This window comes from Salminus brasiliensis, chromosome 23 (genome assembly GCF_030463535.1).
Source record: "Salminus brasiliensis chromosome 23, fSalBra1.hap2, whole genome shotgun sequence".
In the NCBI taxonomy this organism is placed as follows: Eukaryota; Metazoa; Chordata; class Actinopteri; order Characiformes; family Bryconidae; genus Salminus; species Salminus brasiliensis.
Window position 1 is genome coordinate 28400935 of NC_132900.1, and position 23256 is coordinate 28424190.

General features: G+C 41.4%; 1 protein-coding gene across 2 annotated transcripts; it reads right to left on the reverse strand.

Annotated features, from left to right (window-relative positions):
- Positions 1–434: 434 nt before the first annotated feature.
- Positions 435–20225, reverse strand: ctdsplb (CTD (carboxy-terminal domain, RNA polymerase II, polypeptide A) small phosphatase-like b). 2 transcript variants are annotated; one of them, XM_072668721.1, is made up of 8 exons: positions 19370–20225; positions 12431–12591; positions 9932–9964; positions 7792–7893; positions 6831–6887; positions 5424–5516; positions 3756–3941; positions 435–3115 (listed from the first exon to the last, which is right to left on the reverse strand). In XM_072668721.1, exons 1-8 carry the CDS (start codon positions 19443–19445, stop codon positions 2990–2992), a joined length of 834 nt encoding a protein of 277 aa, XP_072524822.1. In that variant the 5' UTR covers positions 19446–20225; the 3' UTR covers positions 435–2989. The 2 variants fall into 2 exon arrangements, with proteins under 2 accessions (XP_072524822.1, XP_072524823.1); XM_072668722.1 differs by lacking the exon at positions 9932–9964.
- Positions 20226–23256: the final 3031 nt, after the last annotated feature.

The window sequence follows — 23256 nt, forward strand, 5'->3', positions numbered from 1 at the left end:
GCAGAATACATCCATGAGAACGTTATTCACTGTTATTCTTTGCAACATGAAACCAGACCAGGTTCCAGACGTCAGCATCTGGTAAATGACTGACACAGCTGCTGTATAGTAAATGCTCCTGTAGGCATACCTGTCCCCTTTTTTTTGCTGCAACAGGCAAAAAGAAGTGTGGAAAAAGTGGTGATGGGTATCTCTCACCACTTACATGACATGGCCAAAACTTTGTGGACACCCGATACAGCATTTCTTCCAGAAGCAATGGTATCAAAGAGGAGAGACTCTGGAGCAGACAAACCTGTTGGCCAGACACAGGATAGAGGGGCATATGATATGTTGGTCATGGTAAAGTACTAACTTGGTACTGTCAGTTATCCCATTTGTTTAATCACCCCCAACCCAGCGCAAGAAAAACTGTTAAATCAGACGCAGATTCGTTTTCTTAAAAAGGTGCTTTAATATAACGTCATAGTCTGGAAGAAAATTTGCAACAAACCATGGATCAGATCACCTTGAAACATACTGTAAAATGTGGCACCGCACAGCCCCTTGTCACTGGTTTCCAGCTGCAGTGACTTGTTAACACGTCTACATGGCTTTCCAAATAGAAACAAAGAAAGATCTACAAGACAGAACCCCAAGTGGATGTAATGCTTTGCGATAAACTTGACCGTGTGTGTAACCGTGCCCGTAGCGATTAGAGAAGAAAAAACACACACCCCTGCTGGAAGAACATCAGAACATCCTCAGCCAACACCAAAAGTGCTCCAACTTTGATAGGTCAACTGGACCATGAGAAAAGATGAACAATGAGAAAAGAACATGTAAATATTGTCAGTAAAAGAAAGACCAAACAAATAATCCCATAGCTTCTCAAATTCTACACTATGAGAGAAAACCATGATTATGTTAAAAAAAAAAATTAAATTGTCCAGTCTGAAACCAGAAACCATGCAAGGAGCTGTACAGAGCCGAAAACAGGAAGAAACAGCAGCAGCAGAGGGATAATATATATGTTTAACATTTCAAACCAAATACTGACAGATTATCGTAATGAACACAACGAATACTCTCTTGCCTTGCTTGCAGAGATGAAAGATGGAGAGAGGTAGCGCAAAAAGGGAGAAATGATTAGAGAGACACTGAAATAAACACGGACGAGTCGTCGAGAGTGAAGTGTGGTGTGGCGTAGAGGGGAAGGACATACAGAGAGGTTATTGCGTGCTCTGCGGCGCTTCTCTATAAGCCGCGGCTGCTCCTCTCCTAGGCACTGAGGTGTCGGGGCTCCACACTTACGACGCGGTCAGACAAAAAATAAACAGAACACATCCATCTCTTGCAAAACCTACGGTACATCTCAGCTCAGCTAGAGCTGAAGCTAAAGCTTGAGCTTACACTCCAAACATGGCCCCTCAGTCCAACTAAAACCTTCCAGACAATTGAGCGTGTGGCGACGGACTGCTCATGCTGGCCTCGGTGCACTTTAACGCCTGCCGATCGGCCCCGGCCCGAAGCGCAGCCTTCTCCCTGGCTCCTGCTCTCGTGTCTTAATGCACTGGAATCTGCTGTGTGGCAGCAGCATCAGGTTGCAGTTCTAAACAAAATTACCAACTTAAAACAACAAAGCGAATCTCATACAGGTGGCTCAAACGAGCCGCATTCAAGAAAACAACTACACCAAACGATAAAATCGATAAAAGAATAAAAAGGGATACATTTGCAACTGTGCATCCTCAGGAGAACAGAAAAAAAGGATGATTCCCCTTTCAGTAGAATTAAAGGGGATGAGGCTTAAGCTGCATGGTGTCTACGCTACATCACCAAAGGCAGACTGTTGTTGCAAATGCAACAAACCATGCAAAACACATTAACGCTAAAACTCAACTTAACTCAACACTAACTCACTCTAATCTCCGGGTGAATGCTGTGAAACGGCCACAAGCCACGGTCGACCATCACAGGCTTGTGCTCTCCCCTACATTTCAATACTCTAATTAATTTACCTGGTAAAAATGGACCCACATGCTGATGACTAACTTCAGCAAGTGAATGGCATGAAAAATTAAATGTTAAAGAAATGGTAAAAATAATGGAGCAGAAACAACCATCCGTTGGCACGATACAAACATCAGGTGTGAGATTGGAGCTCATCATCTTGCTACAAAAAAAGAAGAAAAAAAAAGGAGCCTCAACATAGTGTAAAACGATCATAAGTGCAAATGCATTCCTTTGCTCTTATAAGACAAGTAAGATACACACGTCTAAAAGAATCAACGATAAAGACCACGTCTATATGATGGCACAAGCTAAAGAAAGCAAAAGAAATCAAGAACACAGATGAAGACGTTTACCTATAGTTAAAAAAAAAAACAAAAAACAAAAAAACAAAAACCCTGGCCTCTGTGCCTTTACAAAACAATTCCCCATGTTCCTCCGGTTTAAAGAGTAGAATTCTGGAAAAGATTCTCTCAAAATATGCCATGTACAAAAGTGTGTTTCCCCCTCCCCCATAAAAATGACATTCAAAAAAGGCACTTGGGTAAGCGAGGACAAAAGGGAAAAAAAAGTGTTACAAAACAAAACAAAAAAACCAAACAAACTAAAAAAAATAATAAACAGTCCTTTAACTTCTACAGGCCACAGAGCCTGCCTGCATAGCGACAACCCAAAGATCTCATTGGGAGTCTCTCGTTTTCACAAGAGGACAAAGAAAAAAAGGGGAGTTGGTATTTTTTGGTTTATTATTAAGCACTTAATAGGAGAGCCAAATCTGGGTCTCTTGAGCAGTAAAGGTCCGCATGTAGTGAAGTTTACGTCACACTGTGTGGGTCTCCCTGGTGGGCTGCAGATGTAGACCTGCTGTTCCTGTGTAGTGAGCAGTGGGCTGCCGTTAAGTGACATCTGGGAGAGCAGGGAGTCGCCGCCCCCTTGCCTTCCCTGTCCTCGCCGGACCACTCCACTGCGCCCCCTTAAGGCAGGGCAGCTCAGCTTGCTACCTGGCTCTGAGGTTCTGCAGAACTCCGTACACTTCGTCTTCTTTGCTCAGTCCTTCGAAGAACGGAAGCAGGTCCAACAGCTCTGTGTCCGTCATGTCATCAAACCACGACTGAACTGGAACCTGAGAGAATGACACACAACACTAGTTGTTGACTGAGCGCAATAAAGGATGAAATACTGATTAAAGTCAAGACATACACTGATTCATATTTTTGCTAGTTTATGTGCAAACAATAACAGTTCACGGTCATGCATAATCCTTGTATTGTTCATTGTGGAATACCAATTTGAAATCTGAAGTACTAGCATAATTTATCATTTTAGACAATAATATGCAACCAAATTAGTTTTATATAATTGAACACAGCAATTCCAGACTTCTCAACACTAGTGTATACTTTATTCAAGGGGTGCAAATGTATTTATTCATAATACAATACTATAAAACAACAAACACACTGTGCTTCTGTTTCATGAACAAGAAGGAAGCCTGGAATCATTGTTTTTAATGAGAATTAAATAATTAAATAAATGCATACAATATATAAGTATGGTTTACATTTGAGAATAGCCAGACCTTTTGTTTGGCCAATAAAACCAATAAAATAAAAACAATTAACTAACTAAAGAAAAATATGAATGAATATTTAATATCAGCTAAACTAAATTCTAACATTCAGAAATCTATGCAATTAAAAAGGCACATCCACACGAATTTTCAATTGTTTAGTTTCAGCAAAAATTACGTAAAAGTGGCTCACAGCATTCTCAGGGTGGAAGATGTAGGAAGCAGGGGAGTTGTCCACTATGATGACATTGTGCAGCTCCCTCCCGAGCCGGCTGAGGTCTTTGACATAGTTTCCTCGATGGAACACGCAGGATTCCCGGAAGAGCCGAGCCCGAAAGACTCCCCACTGGTCCAGAAGGTCAGCCACAGGGTCAGCGTACTGCAGCAGAAAAGCCAGAATGTCAAACATTCAAGATGTTAATAGAGTAACAATATGATTATACACCACAGGACTTAAAAGTAACTACTAGTAAGGTATGCAGTCTTCCAGTTGCTCCTAACAAATAAAAAGCCAAGAAAAAAAAAACTATTATAAAATATGCTAAAATAATTAATCTACAATAAATAAATAAAGCCATCTATTTACAAAAGGACCACAGGTACATGCAGGCTGACCTTAAGGGACTTACCTGGCTCATTATAATCTAAACACAAATGACAGCTTCAGATCAGAAGCACCTAGCTAAGCATTCAGCCACTTAGGTTCTCAGCCTAACAGACAAGGCAAGCTAGGGCATCCTACAAACAAAGCAACTAAGATACACACACACAACTCTAGAACAATCAGCCTTGACTTTTAACAGCGCCATGTACAACTAATAAGACAAAGAGAAAGCAGTGACCGAGACGCCGTATACAGTCACAGCAACAAAGGAAACTTCACGATGGCCTGCAAAGCATCCCGACGGAAAACAACGGAAGCTTTCAAAAAACAGGTGAAGCTACAGGTCTGCGGCTAGGCTCTGTGGGCTAATGCTACCGGTGCATGGAGTTGTGGTGGCAATAGAGACACTTACCCATGCATTAGCAGCTAAAACAAATGCTGGCCACACAGAGACAGAGAGGGGTGGGTCAGATATTAGGAGGAGAGCAAAAGAGTTCACAACCCATTCACAAGCCTTTAGGCATGCTTCAAAACAAGCATCACAATAAACAAGCCCTGCCAAACAGTGAAACAAGGTTCCTATGGTTTGTTTTTAGAGGGTTCAAATAAAATAGATAATAAAATAAACAAAAAAATAATACAAATAAGGCTTGGATAGATCACTAAAAAGGGTCGTTGCAGAAAGGTTACCATGAGATGCTAAGAACAGCTTTATAAAACCAGTGTCAAAAGGATTCTTAGCCATGATATCAGTGCTGGCAATAGATCATGTGTATTTGTGTACTCTGCTAAAGACATACTATTAAATTGATAGTTCAGCAACAGTTTAGCAGCATATTCAATAACATCTAAGCATGAAGTCCATGAACAAATCCCCCAAAAAAGGTTCATTTTTTATGCTTTACTACTACTACCATCACTCAATTTCGATGCACATCATTTACTAAACACCAACATAATCCAAAATCCAAATAAACAAGACATCTGCAAGACATTCTTTTAAGCAAAAGGTTGCAGCATTGAGGTGTATAAAACATCAAACTGAAGTTACCACAACACTCTACATAGCCCTACATAACAGAGATAGCCTTGTGCTGTGTGCAAGAACTTGTAAATTCAGACGCTGCATGCACTCATAGCATGTGTGCCAAAGGTCAAAGTAAGCAGAGTGTTTACATTATGGGCATATCACATTAACCCCCCCCCCTTCACTTCTGAAAATGGCAGCATTAGAAGGGTGTTGTGAAGCAGCCAAACCTTGGCTAGACTGGCTGTGAAGAGCACACACTCGAACAATTCTCCCATCTTCTGCAGAAACTCGTCCACATACGGCCTCTTCAGTACATAGACCTGTAACAGACACACACCGCAACATTTTTTTCCAGTTTATTCAAGTTACATATGTTAACTGGAGACTAGGTCTATCACAATCACTACATTTTAGACCTAGTTTTAATGCAGATATTAAAGTTTAAGTCTAATTATGCTATTGTGATACATAATATGCTATTTTAAGCGTATTGATGCTATTATCAGTTCTTAAAGAACACCGATCAGCTGCACATTTCAATAGAAACAGTGTAACTAGACTGATTTAACTGGATGAAGTGCAGTGGATTTGAATGAATGAAAAATCACTACTCAATATGGGAGAGTATTAGAATGGTAGTTTTAAAAAGTTACATCATGATGGATATCATGTATCGTGAAAATGTCCTTAAATATCATAATATTTTCACCATATCGCACAGCCCTAAGCCTAATCTTACACTTGCTTCCCAACTATCTTGGTAGCTAAAGGGCCCCATCATGGAAAACTTGGGTCACACAGTCAAGATTTGTAAACCAAGCTGTGAAATCACACCACCAAACTCATTTACATATCTCCGCCCTTTTAACCTACCACCATTTAGCCCCACCCATTCATACTACACTTCTCAGGAGTGTTTTTTTTTTTTGTATTTTTTTTTATATAGCACAATACAAGGCAGCCATTCAGAACAGAGCTCATTTTTATACCAATCTTAAAGGCACAGAAATAAAACAGCCCGTTTAATTTTACAAGATATGGGGTTGAAATGGGGTTTTGTGGAGAATAATTTTGGTATTTTTTGGCACATTAAGCCACTCAAACATTGTTAAAATTTAAATGTGGACCTCAGAGAAAATATACAACACAAGAAGAAGCTAGGATAAGGGCCATTTAACATGATCTAATATGTACAGGCACATTTGCACGCCTACAGTTATGTAGAACAATACAAAAAGTCAAGAAATCAAGAAAGGGTGTGAAAATAACGAATTTTAAAGAATGCAAACACCATATGGCCACCATACACGATCATCCCAAATAATTGATAATCTCAATAAATGATAAAATGGTACAATAATTATGATACTACTGGAGAGGACTTACAGCACTACACAAACACATGAAGAACTGCTGCACACCGATGAGGGCCATCCTTCGACGACATTGAGCTGCCACCCAGTGCAAGTAATCATGAATAGGCCAACCAGGACAGACACAGCCTATCCTGGATTACTTGAACCAGGTAACAGCCATGCTTGCCTCCTTTAAAAACCACCACTTTATAAAGTCATTAAAAAAAAATACATTAGATCTGAGAATAAGCAGACATTGTTTTCTTGGAGTTACAGTACCTGATGCACTGTGCCATCTATCTCCACTGGGACGATGAAATCAGCATTGCTAATGGGCTTTGTGCAGGAAAGAAAAACAAAATCAATTTGTCAAAACCACATTCAACAATATTACTGTCATACAGCACAATTAAGATAATGAATGTTACTACAAAACATGTAAACAAGCACGCAAAGTGCTTTATACTAGTGTATGCATGCAGTAATCAAACTAAACACCAGGTGGCGCCAGGGCACTACAGCTATAATGTTACCACACACATTAATTATTGTATCTTCATTAAAGTGCTAAGAATGGTCAAACAGCAGATACACTTGACAAAGCAGGAGTTCACAGACAGCAGGAGAATTTAAGCTAAGTTCAAGACAAAATATCCATCCTTAACCATCTGTCTATGGGCTATTTTTTAACTTTTGGCTTAAATTATGTGGCTAGAGCAAACTCCCTTCATAAAACAGCCCCTGGGATTTTGTTTAGGCACATCAGCCCCTTTCCTACGCTCTTTCAGCTGCACTAAAAGTGGATTAGGTGCAACAACCAATGAGGATTACGTCAAACACTGGACAAATTTAATCAGAACAAATTGAGCAAAGGCTGCTCTCCTGGTTAGTTTAACTACTGGCTAGACTACCGGCCCCTCTCGCCCAAAAATGTGAAGGCTCAGACCACACAGATCCTAAGAGCTGCTAAAATAGGTGCTGCTCTCCAAATCTTCTCGCAGCAGGAGAAGCAGTAAATGCAGCGTGACTGCTCAAATCCATGTGCACATAGTGCCGATTTGAACAGTCACAGCAGGTCACGAGCACCATCATGTTTAAAAAAAAACAAGCTGCACTTTAGTAGTCCCTTCAGCAGAGCAACCGTATATGTGCATGTCTTGCACAGCCTACGCACTGATTATGGTGGCGCGTTACTGGAGAACAATCCAATGCTGATGTAGTCGGTCATTAACTGGCCTACCTTGAATGAACTGTGCACCAGGGTCTCGTCCAAGTCTATTACAACACACTTCTTGCCATAGTCGTTGATGTTCACCTCGGGGAGGAGGTATTTCTCTGGAGGCTGGAGGAACAGAGCACAGGGAGGAGGATGAGTGCCATGTAAAGAACGAGGAGATGCTGTCAAGACATCATGAGAGATATAGTGGGAGGGGATGGGGTTGAGAAACTGCATGGATGGAGCTGCAAAAGCTTTAGGTGTGTTGGGGATGTTAAAACAGTCAGTAAAAGGCAGTCAGCAATCAGGCAGTAAAATTCCAGCTCGGTCCCACAGATTCCTCAAAAATGGGGAAGAAAGGATTATGGGAGAAGGCAGGAATTAGCAGTTTTTGCTCTCACGCTCAAACAAACAGGAGATGGGTCACAAACACAAAGAAACCAGTGCAGTACACAGAAGCAGTGCTGTTTGAGAACAGAAGCTTATGTTGTGCTAACCTAATCTATAATCCTTGTCTTTTTTAAGTGGATGAGTCAAACTAATCTTTTAAGCAAAGTAAATCAGAGTGCACTAATGAACCTGCCCTGGCGAGCTGCAGACCCAAAAGAGAATCACTGAAGAAAAAAAAAAAAATTATAATAAAAAAAATTATATATATATATATATATATATATATATATATATATATATATATATATATATATATATATATATATATATATATATATCTCCATGAATAAATAAAAATCCCTGACCAAGGAATCTATACACGTCTTCTCAAAATACTGTAAAACAGCGTCTGAGGCAGGGGCAGCATGAGATTACCATAGCATGTAATAACTTTCTGTGAGGGAGGTTTTGGAGGCATCTGGTTCCTATCACCACCACCACTGTTTGTGTAGAACAGATCATTTTATTTCAAACTACCCTGAATAACCTTGTTAACACATTAGTAATTCAATTATGGTTACATTTTATTAGTTAGGTGGAATTCTCCATGACTAACCCTAGAAAACGGTCCCTCATTAAAAAGACTAACTCATCAGCTCATTACCTTGCATGATAAATAAACAATGTTTATTTATCTGTGTGATAACGTACGTCATTCTTCAGTGTCCTGAAAACTTGAATGGTTGTGCATGGCTTGTAACTGTTTAGTACAATTAAATAAAAACTGTTCAATAAGTATGACCTTATGCTTTAAAACTTTTAAATTACTCCAATAACTGTCAAATAACCTGTAGATTACTTTCTAAAAACCAATACTCCGTTCATATTGCAGAAAAATAAAACGTTCCTATGCATCTCTTCCCAGTTATAGCTTATAACAATTACTGGAAGAACCAACTGTTCCACCCTGGGAAAGATATCCCTCCTGAAACACTGTGAGACATAAATAATTAAGAGAGTAAGAGACTAAACATAAACCAAACAAAGTTTTAAATAAAAGGCTTCATTGCCAGCAGCCGACCGGCTAAGAGGAAAGCGCCGGGTCCCCAGCTCCACCACACCACCTAACAAGACTCCTGTGCCAGCCAACATTGCTTAAGGAGTGCTGAGGGGAGAAAGCACCCACATGAAGAGAGCTGGCCAGTTGCGCTCTCTCTGACTCTGGCCGCCGGTGGCAAATCCGCAAGGGTCAGAATTCGAACTTGCAATCCCTAGGCCACAGTGGTAGCGTTTTAGACCACTAAGCCACATATGAGATTTTATGTGGCAAAAATATGTCCTGACTGATTTATTTTATAAATAAATAACCCCCCTTAAATCTCAAATCGTGCATGTGGTGTGTATATAGTACAAGCCCCTCCCCACCTTTGCTCTGATCAGTCAGATATCTAGTTCAAATCAATGATCATGGATAATTAGAACAGACCATACTGAACTAGTAGACTAATACCATCCCACCTCCATTAGTTTTTATTCTGCTACATGAGCATGTGGGGCCTACACCTGTGTTTTAAAAGATCTTGACCAATGAAGCTGCACCAGAAACAGTCCAGTCAGCCCAGCTGTGTTGGAAAGGTAACGCAGCACGTACAATTTGGTAAAAGGGCCTTCGCACTAGAGCTTGGTTCAGAATCATGGCTCTGAAATTGTTCCTCTCGCCCCACTCTGCATGCAAAAACACAAGCAGGAGGAAACAGAAAGGGGTAATACATACACCGGGTACAGGGATGACCTCAGCCTGTTCACACTGGGCCACGACACCAGGAGAGATGAAGACAGAGAGACACAAACACACACAAACAAACAGGAGAGTGTGAGGTGATATAAGAAACATAGAACATGTAACCAGTCTAGAAAGGTAGCAATGAGGTTGAAATGAGAACACACTCATGGTGAAACTGAACACAGAATTACACACAATACTGAACATAAACACAGCCAAACAGTCTCAAAGTTGCCGTCCAACAGATTGACGAGTCACACTGGAGTCCAAACTATGTGCAGGATGACTGAAAACTGGTCCATATCTTAGGCGCCACAGATTTATGGGCATCTGCAAAAATCTTACATATAGAGCACCTAGTTTTATATAATAAAAAGTAGTGTGAAAGTATCCCACAACACTGACAAACAACTATTTACCACTCTCTATACTGTATTTATAAACATTACATAGCATTTTTACCTTAAAATTGCTCAAATGACCTGTAAAAGGGGAAATAGCATCTCCATCATTCCTATTTCAGCCTCCTGCACTATGTGACTTTGGTGAAGGAAGCAGGACAACGCTTATGAAATCGTGAAGCGTCCAATCTTTTTGCGGGGCAGTGGTGGCTCAGCGGTTAGAGCGCCGGGTTGATAACAGTGTTGTGGGTTCGATTCCCGGGCTTGGCAAGCTGCCACTGTTGGGCCCTTGAGCAAGGCCCTTTACCCTCTCTGCTCCCGGGGCGCTGGAGTTGGCTGCCCACCGCTCTGGGTGCGTGTGTACTCACTGCCCCTAGTGCACTAGTGCGCGTGTGTTCACTACCACAGATGGGTTAAATGCAGAGGACACATTTCGCTGTACAGTGTACAGTAACAAATACGTGCACCTTTTAAATACGTAATGCTGTGTTCGCATGTAAACAGGGGTTTATAGGTGATCATTTCCCTGATAGGAGCAGTTTTGTTGGATACGGTCTTGTGCTTTTAGCCCTGAACTTGGATAGGAACTTGATCAGTGTTTCAGCTTTGGTTTACGTGGTGTCCTTAACTGTTATATGAAGTTAATGCCAGTCATGGTGGTGTATTGTTTATTTAATGAAGTTAACAAATGCTTAAATGAAGGGGGATTTGGGCAGGTTTCGCAGTATAGGGGAACTCTCTGTCCTTAATAGAGGGGGGTTGCGTCTGTAATTCTACGCATCCCAAGCTAAATGAATGTGTTAAATCTATTTGTGTTACTCCGTCATCTCAGTCCACATGCTTTCACACTTTCAGTGACTCTTCTGGATCTCTTAGCTTGTTGCACATGTACAGCATGTCTTTCAGTGGTGGCTCAAAACACGAATTACATTTCCTGGCTGAAGAGGGTGCCCAAGAGCAAAAAAATTCCCTTCTCACAGAATGCTGCTTTAAGTGCCAGTATTAGTATCAGCAAAAGAGAACACTGATACCATGTCAGCACTGTGTGATTATTTTATGCCAGAGGAGAGTAGAAGCTAAAAAACCCTTGGCAAAAAATGGAAGAGATGTATTTTGAGAGGTGCCTGGCCTGAAAATGCCGCTACACCACTGCAACATTATGTAGAAGTAAGACATTTTAGATGATAGATTTTATTTTTTTATGAAAACTGTGAGTGTAAACAACTAGTTAAAAGTCCCTTATTAAAGTGAAGTAAGAACCTTTATACACAGTGTCCTCTTTTAAGCCTAGATTTTATTTCTGGTCCAGAACACTGCCATTTCTGTAGGTATCTGAAAGGTTTAGGCACCTACTGAGCAGTTAGGTTAGGTAGTGCTGCTATTGGCATCGGCAGATACTTGACCAAGTATTGGTTTTGGAAGGGGGGGGGGGTCAATTTTACGTTGTTAGATCAGTTTTTACAATTTGACAGACAATTCACAATTGGCGACATCACATCTCATCACACAGTAAAAAATTTTTTGAAATTATAATTTTTTTCTGAAAATCTATGATAACTTTCCTACCGGTTGGGACCTAATCTACATCAAGGTCCCTCAAAGTCCAGACCAGAGAAGCCACAGTATTGGAAAGTTTTGTGCGTTTTCCCTGCTCCAACATGGCCAATCTAATTAGCGAAGGCCTGATCATTATCTGATAAACTCAATTAAGTGTGTTACAGCCCAACAATGTGTATGCAGTGCTGTGCCTTTTCCGTATGCTTGGGTGATTTGATAAAATTGTCTCTGCAACGTCGACAGTCCTGGTCAACGAGGTCATAAACAAGGTCAGAACCAGATACAACCATATGTTACGGAAGTATTGGCTCAAGACATCAGGCATGAGCGTTCGAGATTACACAAACCAAAACCCAGACATTAAGTTCATTTCAAAGGAGAGAGTTCCTTCCCTCTAGGATTCTTTTAAAGATAGGCAATCATCAGGTGCTGCAGGAAACTACAAAAGACCATTTTGTTGTCTCATTATAAAACTCTCAAATGAGCTACTGTACTGTTTAGGACTGGAGTTATCCAACTGTGGTCTTCTTACCTTAGGCAGCGCTCCGTTCTCCTCCACAGGAGGAGGCAGAGGGCTGGTGTTGTTGTTGGTGGTGGCAGGAGGATCAGCTTCATAGTTCCGCAGGCAGCAGAAGAACGAGCTGAAGAGACTTCGGCGACTCTTCTTTTTCAAGCTGCTGCTGGACAGTGAAACTGTCCCAAAGAAAAGGGGAAAACATGTTGAAAACATTTAGCAGAAAAAAGGCAAACACTGCTAATCAACAAAGAAAGTTGGGGGAGTTATAATAATAATAATACTTATTATTATAAAAATAATAATTGATCATAATTGAAATCCACTTTTACATATGGTTTTAGGGTATTTGTTTAGATTTCTTCAAAAGAGTTTGAACTCAGAAATGAGAAAACTCTACTTTTAGCAACACTTTTCTCATGTATGCTGGAAACAAATGCTTAAGTACATAGGACTGACATTTAATGGCATTTTCACAAATTTTAACAAATGATCCATAGCGAAAAGCAGTATAAAGTTGACTATGGTATGCTTAAGTGCATTAAATAAAGCTAAATTACAAATTCCAGATCAAGATTTGAAGAGTTCAGTCTTTACCTCTGAATTCACCCAACTAATATATTAACAATTACCATCTTCACCAATGCAGAGGCAAAATTCTCTTACAGCCTGATACAAGTCATATTGCCCGGCTCTACTGTAAGCTTTAAAGGCTAAGAAACTGCTGTTTCAAGCATGATTTAATACTAAATCTGTAACGATAATTTATGCAAAAACCAAAAAACATTAATCAGTCACAAGTTCGGCATCAATTGCAACATAACTTCATTAAACGATGAACTACAGAGTATATTGTTATTCTCGGTGTTGCCAAGATTTGTGCCACCATACTCACCACTACAACTATGTTATTGAGGTTACAGATTTTTCAGTAACCTCTAATGAATTATTATAGATATTTCTTACATTCATTAATTTTTAATTAAAAACAAAAAAATCATTTTACATCTTGTGGAAAGTCTCACAGGGTTTTTTTTTTTTTTTTTTTACATTAAAAAACTTTAAACTGTCGACAGTACTGTCTGCTTTAATGTCTCGTCAAGCCACACAGACTAGCATCAGCCTTTGGAAGAGCTTAAACTGAAGTCAAAAATCATTAAGCTAAGTGTCTACTGGTGGCATGAGAGCTTAAACTGAGTTTAGGAATACTTTAATAAATGTTCTATTTTGGGCACCATAATAACAGGCAAGGAACAAATTCACGCCACGGCGTGACAGTGAGATGCCATCAGTCGCCTCTCTTTCAATCTCACCCTAATAATAATCTCCTGCCATACCAAAGCCACAGCAAGCACTCTAAACGGCGACACTGAGGTCACCGGCGAGAGAATGTCCTTTAAAAATAGAGGCGGGGAGGGGGTAAGAAACAAGACCCTCTTGCTTCCTGATGCCACCCAGTCCTCTATGGGCCCAAACATACATTGGCTGCTGCCTGCAGCTCCATTTTAAGGGCATGCAGATATTCCCTTTCCGTCCGGAGCTCGAGTGACGACTCCTGTGGCGGCACGGAGCAGGGAGAGCACGCGAACGCTGGTAGAAGGAGGGAAAGAGACAGGAGGGCTGGTACAAAAGGAGGAGGCGCCAGATTCTACATACAGCCAATAAAAATGCTGAATTCCTCTCCTGCCCCTTTGCTCAGAGCTGCAACTCTTAACTTCAGACCCAAAGATCAGATTTCAGAGCGAAGCCTCTCCCAAGGCTCAAAACCTAGTCTTTAAAAAGGGCTTCTTTCATAAAAGTAATGGCAATTCCTGGAACCTTGAGGACTCAAGGAGCCTACGATGGTTTGATTTATGCATGCCACTCAAAATATGCCCTTTATTTCACAGAACTTGTGGCAAACTTCTTTTGGAAGGCCTTTGAAAAATGGCTCTGTACAACACTTACCACATAAAGGGCCATAATACTGTAACAAGTCATAGAACTCTGTAACTGCTGTTTTGGTACTACAACAAACCCTTTTAGGATGCAATCAACACTGCAATTCATTTTACAAGGTTATATTTAAAGTCGCATGTGTGGCAATCTTGGATTCTACACATCTACACTTGGGTTCTCCCCCTCTGCTCATGTAGCAGAATATAATCTGAGGAGAGTGGCTGTTCTGTTTATAAACAATATAAAAACTACATACATGCCCATTTATAATCAGGAAAATTATAGTGTAGTTCATCCCTGAAAGTGCCGTTTATACTTGTAGAGGTGGACAGTATGATGATAGTTTAACATTGTTGTGATTAATGTTGCCAACAGTACTCGGTTCTGAGTATATCGTGGATGTCAACAGTACCTAAAAACTGCTGACCAACCAACACTTTGCTTTATAAACAGGTTTAATACTTAGTGGTAATAAATCTGCCAAAGCTTTTTTAAAATTCTGGTCCTATCAGTGTACAGTATAGTTTACATTTAAGCCACATGCAGTTCTGCTCCTTTGTTTTTACCACTGTGTTCCAGCAGAGCAACGTCTGGCATCCCCAGCCTATAGCAAGCTGTGAGGAGCATTACCAGCTCAGTGTTCCAGCTAACTGTGGCTCAAATCACACAGTTTTAGAGGATCAAGCCTCATATCTGAGAGCACAGAGTTGAGTGAATGGGCTTAGGAGTGTTTTCCACTGTTTTCAGGTACAGTCAGTAGACTGCTTCATCCAGGTTTGCTTGCTCAGTCTTTCAGTCGAACTCTGCGTCACTAAACTCACAACTACTGCAGGCTTGTTTTTCTCCACCTGTTTTTAGAGGAAACTCAGTGAGCTCCCACAGCACCCCAGACCTGTGGCTCTCTTTAATGCACATGGGTGAATGAGCTTATTTGGCCATGTACTAGATACTAGATAGATGTACTATTAAATACATAAGTATGCGGCTTTGGCATGTAATACATCATGCTCAGCGCACACATTGTAGAAAACCAAATATGGCCAATTTATTATAAGCCTTACTATAAAATGTTTTTACATCAGACATCAATAAAACCAAACAGATATCAGTTCAGAGTGTGTATCGCCACACACAAAATGAGTTTTTGCTGCAGTGTTTTAAAGTAAGTGGGAGTCGAATGTTTGGAGGGATAGGTCAAACTCTACTGAACGATCGTAAACTACATCTATAACTATATATAACATGAACACTCTGATATATGGTGGAATATGATGGATCATCTACCAGCATGGTCATTTGCATGAGTTTAATACAAGCTGTGGTGCATATTCAGATTAAGTAACATCACACGCACACAAAAACAAACTTCCTCGTTTAATTCTGTCTGAACAGTACTTCAGTACTCATGGCAGCTGTAGAGAACTAACACTTACTTACGGCCTCAGAAGACTTAGCTATAATTAGCGTGTTTCATTATCATATGCCAATATTAACAGTCATGTTTGAAAACAGCAGTCAAGAAACCATCTCTGCATACAAATCATCAGGGTGCGTTCACCTGGGTTCATAAAAACCTACTCCCATAGACTTATCAACATTACCTCTTATAACTGGTTGACTTAACAACAAACAATAAAACTGATACACCCAAAAAACCAACTAGATAAAGCTTTTTTTTTTTTTTATTTACACACACTTGTCTCCTTCAACAGAAACCAAACAGCCTGCCATTCCTTTGAATAACGAAGTACAACGATCCTGCAGTTACTACATGCACTTGGTTTATGAAAACGAGCCTGAATATCCTTCGGCTACAGCATGGCCTTGAGGCCTGTTTGAATGGCTTGCTCATGCTCTTTCACATGTACACACACACACACACACACACACACACACACACACACACACACACACACACACACACACACACACAGTGCAGCAGATGGGAGGCTGATCAAATTTAGCAACGCCAAAACCACAGAATATGTTTGAGGTCAATGTATCAATATGGTTGCGCACATCACAGTGTAAGAGGTAGAGGTTTCTGGATGATTTTATCTGTACTACTGAGGGTAAATATAATAAATGGAAAGTCACAGTGAGGTGCAAAGGAGGTGGTTAAAACATCTAATGAAACCGCAAGCTTAAAATGTTGCGTAGCCCCCCCCCCCACGCTACCAAAATAGTTAAGAGCTGTCGAGGAAAGGACTCCACAAGGTACCACATCTAAAGGTGTCCTGTGATTTGTGACCAGACATTAGCAGCAGATCCTTCAAGTCCTGAGCTGGTGCCTTCATGGATTGAATCAATTAGCGGATTAGACTTTCGGTCGGCACTAACCACTGCATACCATGTGCACCCTATAAGACCTGCCTGATGTCTTGGAGATGTTGTGACCCAGTCGTCAAGCAATCACAATTAGGCCCTTGTCAAAGTGGTTCAGATTCTTACGCTTGCCCATTTTCCCCCCACCTGAAACAAATCAACTTTAAGAACTGACTTGTCCACTTGCTGCCCAATATACCCCACCCCACTGAAACAAGAGGGCTTTAATGTTATGGCTGATTGGTGCATAATCCTTCTGCTTTTTAAAAGAACATAACAGTCACGCCAAGCGAAACATGTGGCAAGTCGGGATATATAAAGAAATATCAGAAAAGATCTGGCATGCAGCGTGGAGACGACACCGATCATTGCAGAAGGCAACGAGGCACCAGTGGAGCTGAAGGTATGTTAAAATGCAGCTGCCTCAAACTGCTCACCACCCATTCACCCACTCCCTCGCTCTACTCTACACCTCCTCCTCAGCCCATTCCTATTCAAAGACGCCTTAGTGCCATGACCATATTAAGTTCCCAACTCGAGCAACTCCAGCTTAAGTACAAGTGTAAATTCATTCAAACTCATTTGTCTGAGTGAAAATCTAAATAAGCTACAGATTAACTGGGCTGCTGTAGCTCGGGGTGTGTGGTGCACAGTAGTATACTGTAATACTGACGGCACTTGACTGACAGTTTAAGTGATTTGTGCAATAAATTACAGGGATGATGAATTTAGTGCAAATCGATTTGTTTTAGCAGACAGTTTAGCACAAACAGTCCAAAACACATGGACACAAGCCACTAAAACCACCTGCCTAAGTTCTAAGTTGTGAGTTTGGCCCTCCATGGCTCCACAACAGTGTTGCTGGTTCACCGGTTGACCTTCCTTGGAGCACTTTAGATCAGTGCTGACCACTGCAAACTGGGGACACCCCCACAATACCTGCCCGATGCTTTAGAGATGCTCTGCCCCAGTAGTCTAGTCCAGACACTTTTTCTTTTGGTTCTTGTCAACATGTCTCAGATCCTTACCTTTGCCCATTTTTCCTGCTTCCAACACACCAACCTGAAGAAGCGACTGTGTCCTTTCTACCGAATATACAGATCTCACACCCCTGAAAGCTGCCAGTGGAAGCAGAAAGTTAATTAGTGATTCACTTCAACAGTCAGTGGTTTTAACGGTACGTCCGATTACCGTAAATCAGTGTAGACCTTTTCTAGAACTGTGGTTTGTGTAGTACAAATGTACATGTACATTTAGGCCCACCAATTCTCACTGGTCAGTCTTAACGGCACAGTAACAAACACAGCCTGTTTAATTCCAAGTGAAGAATGTGGTACAGCGTAGTGGGCAACAACACTGCCCTCCCTGCAGAACTGATCTACTGACTGATCCCCAGCAACACCAGTAAGCGAGGGGGTCATCAAAATGGCATAAATGTAAACATACCTAATAAAGACCTACGAGGCCGTGGTCTCGTTTTAGAGAAAACGACACGTTAAATGATCAACAACACCCAGGCCGAGTATGCAACTTCTCTCCGAACAGCATTGCAACATTTCTAATCTTCATTCTTTGCATAAACGAAAAAAGCAGCTGTCAGGGGTCGCTCCCATCACAGAGCCAGGGGTCAAAAGGTAAAGGCCTGGAAGCACTCAGCGCTCAATTTGGTCAGCCGAAAGGACAGAGGGCAGCTCGTGCTGACGGACAGCAGTAACAGGGCAAAAACGCCACCATCCCTGGGTTACTTTTCACCCTAGATAGCTTACCATAAACAGCCAGAGTTTTACGCAAGGTGCAGCATCCTGTTTTAGACCTTACAGCTTAACAAACCTGTGGACACACACAATTCCATAGCAGGCCGGTCCAGATGAAGAGGGGGGGGGGGTTTGGGGGGGGTGCTATTTGGGTTGAGAAACATGCCAAAAGATAACAAGACCTACATTTTTAGCTTCAGCTCAAGTTTGCATGGTTCAGATGGTTCAGTTTACAGCTCTACAAGTGAGTGGTTGTTGGTTTACATGACTTTAAGTGCACTAATGTGGGTGTAGGCTTTTTCTGGGAATGAAAATAACTAGTCTAACAACTTCATTCCCACAAATAGGATCAGTTTTCATATACAAACCATTTTGATTACACTTGAGAGCTCAACACACTGTAAAAACACAGAACTGTACACAGCTAGCCTCATGATTACAGCCCAGGATTCACTCACGCCGTAGCTATAAACATCAGGCAACACCAACCTGTATATGGCAACGTTGTCTTGCACAGCAGTCCCTGCTAATGTAATTTGCTTATTAACAGAAATTAAATTTATTTCCATGCAAAATTCATTAGTTACTACAGCAGAGATATGCCCATTTAAAGTCCCTGTCAGTTAGCACTAGCTAGCCTGTGCTAGCTAACCATCTAACGTTCCCTACAGCTGCGGCTATTATACTAGCTATAACTTAGAGACGTAACTTAAAAGTTGCCTTATCCAGCCATATCTCCATTTAATAAGTAATAATCTGCCTTATTTCGAGACTTTAATTTCAGATAAATATTACTATGCTACCCTCCCCGCTTATTATCAGCCAATATCCGCACTTCAGTGAGCCCAACACACGCCCGCTACCACGGTCCACAGCGTCGCCACCAAGCCGAGCTCCCCCCCAGCAAACCCCGATCCCTACACCGCCAAACCCGCCTTACCTTTCTCAGGATTTGACGAGAGTATCTCCTCCTCCTTTGGATTGGTAACTTGCGTTATTATGGACGTGTTGTCCATGGAAAAACCAGGACGTTGTTCCCTTTTCTTCCCCAGGAGCAGCAAGCTAACAGCAGTAACCGAGCTGGACTCTTGTGCTCCACCTCGACTGTAGCTAGCTAGCTAGTGCCGAGCTAGCGCTAACGAGCAACGGGCAAAACAAAGAGCTGAAACGAGCTGGTTATGGACGTCCTGAGGAGAAAACTGATATTATTAGGACGTTTCCACGAGTACTGCTATCACCACCACTCGCTATGTTCATGGAGAAGACAGCCAGAAGACGAGTTAGGCGAGTTAGCTACAGCTAGCTAGCTAGCGCTAACGGAGTCAGCCGAGCTATAACGGAGTGCCGCCAGCAAACCGATTTGTTTTGAAGTCAGCGCTCGGGCCGCTCACAAACCTCGGGTCTCCTAAACCTGATAGTATTTGTACATTACTACATTTATAGCTAGCTAAGTAAATATCCCCTTTATACGCAAGTAAACCAACGGAAAACTTCCTAAGCGCGATAAACGCGCGTCCAGCGTCCAGCTAGTAGCTAAGCTGCTAGTGCTAGCTAAGCTAACTTGGCTGCTGCAGGCTGCCTATAAAAGCAACAGTAAAACACGGGCTGGAGAAACGAGCCGCTTCGTATAATAACAGTAGCAAAATGCACAAAACCCGCTTCAGGAAAACAGCGTGAAGGAGTATCCGATCTCTGAGGAGGGTTTAAGCTTTGGTGATCGTGAAAAAGCCCGTGTTTTCAAGCCGAATGTCTGATATCTGTAGATATCCTCCTTCCAATATGGTGGCGGCGAGTGTTTGAAATTGGCCAGATAGATGTGAGGAATCCTCCTCCTCCTCCTCCTCCTCCTCCCCTCATATTAAAAATAAAAGCCACGGTCAAGCAGCGGGGCAGCCCTCGCTTCAAGGACTTTTATTACCCTAAGCGACTGTCCATCGATTATTTAAGCAATAACTTGGGTGAGCAGGACGCTGCAAAACACCCCTGTTTTACAGGCTGGCTTCGTATGGCGTGTCTAACTTTTGACCTACACCGGGCTGTGAAACTACTGCGATCAGCTGTGCCTCACCTCAGCTATGCCTCAAACGTATTAACATTAAGATATTTAACCAGCTTTCTCTACATTTCTAAAATAACGAAGATTATGAGAAAGATTAAAGCTGCTTAAGTTTTAAATATGCAAATGAAATTGAAAATTTTGTGAAAAATTATCTAAATTAACTAAAATAATATATATATATATATAATGTCAGAATTATGCTTTAATTGGTGGTTAATAATAAGAATACTAATACTAATAATTAATAATAATTTGCCGCCCAGCGTCGTTTACGGTATAGTGCAGCTCCCTCTAGTGTTGAGGTTATGTCAGTGCAGCTTCAATACCGCACACTCAACAGTGCATCTGCACTGGTCACTGTAGTCCAAGCGTTTTAATATGAGCACTCAATACAAATAGAATAAAAATGAGACACTGAAGAGCATTTAATTGCTAAATACGAAATAGATTAAGTTTTTTAAAACTTATGGTTTTTATTTTTATCATTTGATTATTGATGATGTGTGTGTGGTTTTATGTGGCACAATACTTTGACGTTTTAATACTTTTCCGTTTACAAATCTATTTCTAACCATTCGGTATGCAATTCAATTTACTTTGATGTTATTGTCATTAAACAGGGTTGTGCAGTTAAGTACAACGAGACACTGTTAGATGTCTACTGTAAGTCTCCGGTAGAGGGTAAGTCTCCATAGAGAGCATCCTGAGCTGCTGCATCACTGCCTGGTTTGGGACCTGCACAGGCTCTGACCGCAAGACCCTCCAATGCATTGTGAGGACAGCTGAGAGGATCATCGGAGTCTCTCTCCCCTCCGTCATGGACATTTACACTGCCCGCTGCATCCGCAAAGCAACCAGCGTTGTGGATGACTCCACCCACCCTTCACACAGACTGTTCTCCCTCCTGCCATCAGGAAGAAGGTACCGCAGCATCCGGTCCAACGCGGCCAGACTCTGCAATAGCTTCTTCCCCCAAGCCATCAGACTTCTCAACTGATGTTTTTTTTTTCTGTTCCATGCACACACATACTCTCTCTCTCTCTCTCTCTCTCTCTCTCTCTCTCTCTCTCCAACCATTTACCCCAGATAATATGAGAAGGCTGTCTGAATAAGGTCCATTATAAATAAACAGGCTTTTTTTGTGGGACTGTGCCTTTAAGACTGAAATATGTAAATATATGAACTGTGATTGGCTGTATTAGAGCAACGTCACCACTGGCGGGAGTCCCTGTGGTCAAGCCCACTGAGTGTTAGCCAGTGGTCAGTGTGAATTCCGGCGAGAACACACACACACCTCTGAAATGGAGAAGGGCTGCTGTGCGGCTGACTGTAGAAATGCACTGAGCAGAGCTCAGAGATCTCCTCGTACAGGCTGCTGAGTATCTCCATGATGATGGGCCTCGTGTAAACTGTAGCTGTGGAAAGTTTTAGTCGGACCGGAGAAACAGTAAAGATCATTATGGTCACTGGAATGTGTAGTTTAGACGTTGGAGAGAGGTTTCCTAGATCTTAACACACAGATATATCATTGGTTGCGTCCTAAAGAGAACAGTTGCCAGTGCTTATGGGTAATGTAGTGCTGGTACTGTCTACCAGACTGTGTTTACATTTCAGCCTGACCAGCCAGGCAACTTTTACTGGATACTGTCAATTATTTTGCAGCATCAGTTCAAGAACAGCTGCACACACACACACACACACACACATACGTATGTATATATATATAATCATATAATATAATACTGCTGTTGAACAAAACCTTGTATCTCCATAAAACAGCCACTTTCAATGAAAGTCATTTTGGAGCATATCTATTGGTCCATTTATCATGAAATTTTGACATAATGTAAAGAACAACTGCCTGATTCACATTACATCAAATATGTGGATACAAGGTTTTTGCATGATGATACTTAAAGACTTTTTTTTAAATAGATACAATAGTTTACGATAGGGTTTCCATCACTGAGAGGAGTCTGTATGTATTGAATGGTCCTTTGAATGTTCACAGTTCTACATAACATGGTAAGATTCTGCATGACACAGGTGATCTGAATGTCCTGTTCTGAAAGGTACAACAGTAAATATTACATTACTAGTAAAACTTGTTTGTTTGTTTCAGGAAAATAAATGGTGACGATGCCCGACACCCTGACTACAGGCCAGGTTAATTCAGTTTCACCTCCACCCCTGACTGAACTAACTGGATCCACGATCTGAAGAAGTTTCTGAGAAAAGGCTTGTCAACACCAGTAGGAAGCAAGAAGCCACAGCTCTCCTGAACCGGAGAGGACAAGCAGATGTACAGACTGTTGAAGTCCCAGGCATTGAGGCCCAGAGAGGAGGAGACACACAATGGCCTCATCTCATAACCTGACATAACAGATTAGATCTATAACCCTTAAAAGCAGTAAGGCTTATTACACACTAAGGTGGATTAATAACACTTTCGGGCCCTTTAAAGGGTAAATACTGAAAATCACAAACTAGAAAGTGAGCTGAAATGTCATTCACAGCCTGCTGTAAAGTTTGATGACAGCAGAATGATCATTTTTCAGAGGACTACCCAGTTTCCCAGAATATCTACTGGTGTCCTCCTTCCACCTTAAGGTACCACCAAGCGCCAAGGCCTTTGCCTTTGTGGAGAAATTAGGCACATGTTAATATCAGGAAACCCGATTCCTTGCCAACTGTTAATATCAGTGGTTATTTGGGAATTTGGCTGGATGCAAAGTCCAGCAGCTTTTAATTTAAGCAGAGAATCTCTT